At 42.4% G+C, this 7604-nt stretch overlaps 1 protein-coding gene across 2 annotated transcripts; it reads left to right on the plus strand.

The window, feature by feature from the left end:
* Positions 1 to 814: 814 nt before the first annotated feature.
* CCL20 (C-C motif chemokine ligand 20) lies at positions 815 to 4107 on the plus strand. Of its 2 annotated transcripts, none has more exons than XM_043573457.1 (4): positions 815 to 949; positions 2095 to 2209; positions 2922 to 2999; positions 3651 to 4107. In XM_043573457.1, exons 1-4 carry the CDS (start codon positions 871 to 873, stop codon positions 3670 to 3672), a joined length of 294 nt encoding a protein of 97 aa, XP_043429392.1. In that variant the 5' UTR covers positions 815 to 870; the 3' UTR covers positions 3673 to 4107. The 2 variants fall into 2 exon arrangements, with proteins under 2 accessions (XP_043429392.1, XP_043429393.1); XM_043573458.1 differs by having other exon boundaries at positions 2098 to 2209.
* Positions 4108 to 7604: the final 3497 nt, after the last annotated feature.

Below are 7604 nucleotides of genomic sequence, written 5' to 3' on the forward strand. Positions count from 1 at the left end.
GCCCCAATCATTATCACTATTATTTGACATGTATTTTCTGGATTGTCTTTATTCTTCAACTTTTCTGAGACTTTGTATTGAGCTATAAAACTACATCCGCATGAAGAGTTAAGGGCAGACGGGGAGTATTTTCTGGGCTGCGATATTGATTAGTCATATAAATGTAGAAGATTCTTAGAAGAATTGGCATGGCATCAAGATTGAGGCTTGAGTCACACTTAAGGTCTGGTATCTTCTGCCAAAATTGGGAAAACTACTACACCACTGTCATATTACCTAATCTGAGTGGTAGTTTGGAAATACAAGGTCTTCGGGGATAGCTGAGCACCAACTATTCAATTGTAAATGCGTCCCCAAGTATGCCTGGCGTCCTGTCTCATCCTCTTGCTCCCAGTTGACTCTGGAAAGCAAATACAGTGTGAACAATAGAGTCCTATAACGTCCAGGTGTAGGACTGACCTTTGTATCATTGTTAATCCTTGTCCTCTCTTTTCAGAGACGAGACATTAAGTTGAAACTGCATGAAAACCTTTCCTGAGCCACAGGGCTGGGCAGCTTTTCCCTCTTTGCAAATCCAAAGGATTTAGCAGGATTTCCCCCTTCTCAAACGCCGCCCCCCTCCTCTGACCTTCACAGCTTCCCAACATTAGGGAAAGGCAGGAAGTTTTCCCTGTGGTTATTTTTTTGTGACGACATGATGGGGCAGGTTGATCAATGGGGGAAAACCCACGTTAGAACACGCCTTCTGTGTACATTCCCAATATTTGCTATAAGTAGGGCCATCCCAGACCCAGGCTGCTACCAGAACCCAGCAGCACTCCTAGCAAACTGGGTACCCAGCACTGGGCAGATCTATTCCCTGAGCTGAAAATGATGGACAGTGGCAAGAATTTGCTCTTGGCTGCTTTGATGTCAGTGCTGCTACTCCACCTGTGCAGCAAGTCAGAAGGTGAGTATCACTCTTTCTGCTAACGCAGGAGGAAGAACTATTTTCATTTTCCACTAAGCCTTGAGCTCACCCGGGGGTCCCCAAGGAATGGGAGCCTGTTAGAAAGTCTTCAGAAGTGATGGGAGTTGTCAGCTCATTGGCGAGTGAGGAGGGAAAGGTTGCTGCTGCTGACCGGGCTTTTCTCTCTGCTGGCAATCCCAGCAGATTTGGAGGTGGGTGGGTGGGCTCTTAGGGACCCCCAAGCTCTGCAACAAGGCCAAAGCGCTATTTCTGGGAGTGATGTAAATTGGGTAACATTACCAGTAAATGGGGTCAATTCAGAAATGTGGGGAACACTCCCACCTTCCCAACTTTCTCACCTCTCAGCTAAATAGTAAAGATCAAAACTCACCCTTTAGGGGCAGATGATGGGACCTGTCTTCTCCGTCCTTACGTGGCTTTGGGGCCATCTTTTGCCAACTAGGAGACAACATTTATTCTTTACCGTATAGCAGGTTATAATTTAACCTGGGGGGGCGGGGAATGTCCAAGAATTGCTTTATGACTGTCAGAGCACATGATGTCTAATGACAGGTGCATCCCTGAAAATGCACGTGTTTAACTTTTATGATCAAAATAAAACATTAAAATAATAAATTAAATTAAAATATTTCCATTAATATTATAATTTCAATTGCAGCCCGGATAAGCAGCTCCAATAAATCACATTTTCCTTTATAACTTCTTGCCGTTCCCCTCCTCTTGGTACCCAGTGGCCAGATAATAGATTAAGATCTCCATACTTCTTCATTTTCTGAATTTGGAAGCTTATCTATAAGAGTTTCTTCAAGTGGGAGGTACTCATATTCTTGAGTGATTATAGTGAACTTAAAATAAAACACTGTCCATTTGTGTTTCTTAGTAAAGATATTCCTTTCGTTGGAGATCACGTGCTTCTAGACTTTCGAACCAAAATTGCCCAGCACGTAAACCATTTTTTTTTAAAGAGAATGCTGGGAGCTACCTTAAATCAGGTCTCAAAGCCATTGGAACTCTTTCTCTAAATAGTTTATTTAGCATCTACAACTCCAACTCCAAGTAGTTCTGTAATACTATCACAAGATACGTTCATTCATGTGGACTCAATACTTGCAATTTCTTTTTAGCAGCAAGCAGCTTTGACTGCTGCCTTCGGTATACAGAACGCATCGTTCATCCCAGATTTATCGTGGGCTTCACGCAGCAGCTGTCCAATGAAGCCTGTGATATCAATGCAATCATGTAAGTTATCAACTGACTTGAATTCAATTGTATCAGATGTACACGGGAATTTCGAGTCTCAAAACATGTTTGCCTTTTTTGGAGTTGCATTCAGAAATAACTGATGTGGCAAAGATACGTTTGTTTTGATAGGGCACATGTACTTCGAAGTTTAAATAGGACAGGACTAAGGTGAAAGCTTCTTTTTTTAGAAAAAGAACAGAGTCGAGGGCAAAAACCGCTTTCTAAGATAAACTTGTAAGCACCTAATGCGTTAGCCCATGAAAATATGGAAGACATCAATTTGGAAATGAGCATCTTCCACCAGAGAATGGTTGGGGCTTTTATATTTTCACATATAATATTCTAGATTCATATAGGATATTATACTTCGGAATGATATAAATTAGTCAGATATACTCATGTTTAGTGTAACCACCGGCAACAAAATTGAATCATTCTAAGACTATTTTCCAGCCATTGTTCAACCATTTGTTCAGTTGCAGAGAAAGTAGGAGAGAGTCCCTTTCATTTCTTGCATCAAGCTTTATCAGAAATTTTTTTTTTTTGGTATTTTGTTTCACCTCTGAAATAACTAAAATGCTTAGTGGGTAGAGCAGTCAGCTGGAATACAAAATTTCCATTGGGTGTTCTATGACATAGCCGTTCAAAACTTTTGAAGCACAAATAAAATTTTCTGGTTTTTTTGTTTTTTGTTTTTGGTTTTTTATAGCTTTTACACAAAGAAAAAATTCGCTGTGTGCGCAGATCCAAAGAAGAACTGGGTGAAACAGGCTGTGCATATCCTCAGGTATGAGATATTTACCATCAGTCCCTCTCCAAATGTCTGGGGCAAAGGTCAAGTGCAGAGTAGTGGACCATAGACTCGCTGGGACCCTTCTGCCTAAGTACTGTAGAATTTTAAAGGGGAAATTTGAGTTGGACCATAAAACAAAAATTCATTTGTTCCCACTTACATCCTTTTTATTTGTTTTTAATTTAGTGAGTTTTACGAGATGTGTTAGTGCTCCATGCATTTAAGAGTCACAAGCTTCTTCATTTTGGTGCAAAGATGCCTCCTATTTATAGAATTTACAGACCACATGATATTTCTTTGTTAAAAACTAAAAAATAAAGAGCCAACCAGAGATCAATATTCTGATTTCCATCGATGATAATGGAGAGTAACATTTTATCAACATGAACAGAAGCCACCTAATCCAAAGGTGCCATAGACACTGAATTTAAAGATGCAGCCTAAGCGCTCAATCCTGTTTCCATCTCTAGCCAGCTCACTTGTGTTGGGCAGGGCCCTTCCTCTCTGAACCTTGATTTCCTCATCTGGACTCTGAGCTGCTGGCACCCTGAGATTAATGAGAAGTAACGTTTAGGTACAAAAGGCACTCCTACCAGCCGGTCCATCCTGTCTTTGCTTATTGTTTTCTTCTCTTTCTCTTGACAGCCAAAGAGTCAAGAAGATGTAAAAACTGATGCTCTCTGCGAAGGAATTGGACAGAGCCCAAGAACAAAAGAATCGAGCTGGAGTTGGCAGTTGAGAGTTTAGCGCTTACCTGATTGGTGCCTCCTTGGACTTGTCCAATTGATGAAGTTGATACATATTGCATCATAGTTTGCTTTGTTAAGCATCACGTTAGAGTCAAACTCTATTTTATGTTATTTATATCTATGTTTTTTTGTGTGTGTTGCTATTTAATACTAATTTCCTATAAGCTATTTGGTTTAGTATGAATGTGTAGAGGAATGAGGTTATATAGCCTTTCTTGTAAGCTGCAAGCTATTTGTAAAAAAAACCTATTTAACATTCTTCTGTCTACATAGTTTTGTTTCTTAAACTGTTGTAATTAACCTGTAAAAGAGAAAAATGATTAAAAATAAATATTGAAAATAAAAGAATGAAACAAAAATTATTTGTTGATAGAGTTATATAACACTTACTAAGATATATATTAAAATATTTTTAAAATATTTAAAGGCATGGTAAATACCAAAATTGGGGGTGAGGAGGAATCGTATTTCCCCACTTACTCCTGCCTGGTTGTTCTTCTTAACTCTGTTCCTCATGGTCCTGGCTTTCATTCTATATGAATTATAATGAAAAGGTGCTTTATTTTATTTTTTTATTCAAAGTCATCCAAACCAAAAATTAGAAAAATCCTAAATCTGAGATCTATAGCTTAGTGTTTACTGATGTAAAACTTTTCAAAATGGAAAAGTGTACCCATAAACTTTGAGACTACAGGGATATAACAACAACTTCAAAAACACCCTGAGAAATTCCTTTGTCCATCTAGGGACCTAGGAATGGACACTTCAGCACTGAAACATTTCTGTATTTCAAAAGTCTTCCTGGGTCGTCTCCAAGCAGTTTCCAAAAAGAAAATGACTATGGAGAGGGTTCTAGAAACTGATTGCCTCTCTAAGCAGAAGAGAACTTCCGGGGCATGAAACCTAGCAAGAACCCAGACATAGGACAAAAGGGTCCTGAACCAGAGTGGTTATTATTGCAATGTTCAGGGGGCAAAGGTGATGGAGTGCCTGGACACAGCACTTGGGACAGTCTGCCTCAGATTTCAAAGGCCCCAAGGGATCACGGGAGGCAAGCACACTGATGGTCTGATGCAAAATCCAAACCCATGAACCCACAAAGCAGGGCGACGGAGGGTCATTGGTGTAGAGCCCAAAGCTGTCAGTGGCTCAGTCAGCCTGGAAGTCATCTCTATGCCCGGGAATAATAACACTGAGTCATCAGGGAAAGTATGCTCAATATCCTGTTTGTTTATTCATCAAATATGAGTTTATTACTTATGATGTGACAGGTACGGAGCCAAGTGAAGCTTGAGATACCGAGAGATTAAGTTCGGACTTGGTCTTTGCTCCCAGGTAATTAGGGCTGAGCAGTGAGTTGAGAGGGAGGGGACAAGAAAATCAGCTCTTACCACACATGGTGTGAACACCTGGATAAGGAAAAGCACAGAGTGCGGTAGGGCGTCAGTAGTGAGAGCTTCCAGAAAGAAAGAATACTTGGTTGAATCCTATTAAATAGTCAACACTCTGTGTTCTTGAACCATGAGGATGACAACTGTATATGATTCCATACGTGAGCTGAGGTATGAAGGGCCAGTATGAGCCACCCAGTTGGAACAGCAGGGGCTGTTTGGAAATATCTGGGAGCATATTTTAGTTCTCAGAATGTCTGAAGGTGGGGTATCGCAGGTATTCAGTGGGCAGAAGACAAGAACGCTAAACCTATTGGAATGCACAGGCCAGTCCTGCACAATAAAGAATTGCCCCATCCAAAATGTCAAGCGTGCCACCAATTTGGCAAACTGGATGAAGTGGAAAGTATGCAGGGAGTGGGGGTGGAGGTGCAGTAGTCGCAAGTTAGGCAAAACTGTTATCTCCGCCAAATCTAGTGGTTTGAACTTGAACATGGGAGCCCTGAAGAACCATTGAAAAAGTCCAAGCAGGGGGGAAGGGAAGTGGAATGGGAAAGGGAAGAAGCAGCGAAGAGAGTAGCAGTGAGTAAGGTTAGACACGACGAGAACTCAGTGAGAGCCAGTGTGGAAAGACAGGGGCAGAAGAGCTGAACTGGCGATTTCTAAGAATCACTCTAGACCTCCTTCCCACCCACACCCGTTCCACTCTCTTGGAACAGCACAGAGAAAGCAGGCCATGGTCAGGGAGCCCCGCACCGGGCTGGCTCCTGAGTGGTCTGGGCAAGGGATCCTCGAGGAGCCAGGAAAGTAGCACATGGGTGCTCCGAAGGCGTCTGACTCAAGACTAGGAGTGCTAGTAACTATTAGCTGAGTTTCTGGAGACTGAAATTTCCAGGCCAGGATGCCAACTGATTAATCACAGTGAAAACATTCCAGTGTCAAGTACACGGCCATGAGCACATGGGTGGATCAGCGCGTTCCCCGCTATGAGGTCAAGTTGGAATCACAAAGTCCCATTGCTCAAGCTGGGATCCCAGTGCACAGCTGAGTCCCAGCCGTACCATCTGAATGTTGAATTCCTTAGTCTCCCTGCACTAACTGCGTGGGTGGATTAGGGAGGTCGCTCCCTTTACACAGCTCTTCTTCTCCCACCCCACCCCCCTTTTTTTTCATTTTGGAAAATGTGTACCTTTCTATTTAATTTCTAATTCGGGTATAATTTACGCAGAGTGAAATATACAAATCTGAGCTTTGCATAGGTGCACGCCTGTGTGACGACTCCGGGCCATTCAAGATGTTGGATGCTTTTAGCACCCAGAAGGTTCTCTCATGCCCCCTCACGTCTGTACGGCCCCAGAATAACAGCTGCTCTGAGCCACTTCTTAATAGATGAGTTTGCCTCTTCTGGGTTTAGTATGAGTAGAACACCACAGAATGTACTCTGGTGTCTGGCTTCTTTCACTAGCCTCTTCTGTCTTTTTAACTGATATTTAATTATACACGTAATACACCAATCCATTCTCCTTCTTAGATTCCAGTGATTGAGAAACAGCAAAGGCCTCCTTCAACTTCCAACAAGGCCCCTCCTTCTCCGGAGGCAGCGCCACAGGATGGAGTTTGCTTTGTTTTACTCCGAGTGGCCCTGTCTGTCTGTGCAGTCGTCCTGAGAACAGAGATCGTCACCACTAATTTGCAATTAGAGTCTAGTCTTCTCTCCCCGGGATTAATCTCTGACCGCTTGAATGCGTCTCAGTTGTTCAGTCCTACTTTTTCCAAATGTCTCTGTGTAAACTGCTAATGCAAACGCGGATTTGGTTTGTATCCTCAGGGGTGGCTCCAAGTTCTTCTGTACCTCACCAGTGCCTCCCATTAGTGTAGACGTCAATAAAAGGCCACATAAGATCAGGATGGGGTAATAATGCCTTTTGACTCTGGCAATTGATTCTGTAGGTCATTGGTGATTTTAGAAATAGTGGGTTGAAGAATGAATGGTGATAAATAGTTTGGCAGCGAAAGGAAGAGGAAATGGAAGCTAGAAAGACAGGTTTTTTTCCTGACATTGAAAAGTATTGAAAAATCCAGAAGAAAGACAGACAGACAGAAGGAGAAAGAGGTTGAGAAGACACTGAGGATATTAAAGAGTTGAAGATTCTTTTTTGTTTTAATTTTTTTAAAGTTTACTTATTTTTGAGAGAGAGAGAGAGACAGAGCATGAACATGGGAGGCACAGTGAGAGAGGGAGACACAGAATCCAAAGCAGGCTCCAGGCTCTGAGCTGTCAGCACAGAGCCCGACGCGGGGCTCGAACTCACGAACCGTGAGATCATGACCTGAGCTGAAGTCAGAAGCTTAACCGACTGAGCCACCCAGGCGCCCCAGAGAGTTGAAGATTCTAAGAGGAGGGTAAATAGTGGTTAACTTCCCTCAAGAGGTGGGAGAAGTGGTTTCCAGAACACAGG

Source organism: Prionailurus bengalensis, chromosome C1 (assembly GCF_016509475.1).
Source record: "Prionailurus bengalensis isolate Pbe53 chromosome C1, Fcat_Pben_1.1_paternal_pri, whole genome shotgun sequence".
Taxonomy (NCBI): Eukaryota; Metazoa; Chordata; class Mammalia; order Carnivora; family Felidae; genus Prionailurus; species Prionailurus bengalensis.

Excerpts from the sequence above, each read along its gene's own strand:
- CCL20 (XM_043573457.1), top strand. The coding sequence starts at position 871 with ATGATGGACAGTGGCAAGAATTTGCTCTTGGCTGCTTTGATGTCAGTG. Across the intron at positions 950-2,094 it reads CCTGTGCAGCAAGTCAGAAG|CAGCAAGCAGCTTTGACTGC; the intron begins GTGAGTATCACT and ends ATTTCTTTTTAG. Across the intron at positions 2,210-2,921 it reads TGTGATATCAATGCAATCAT|CTTTTACACAAAGAAAAAAT; the intron begins GTAAGTTATCAA and ends GGTTTTTTATAG.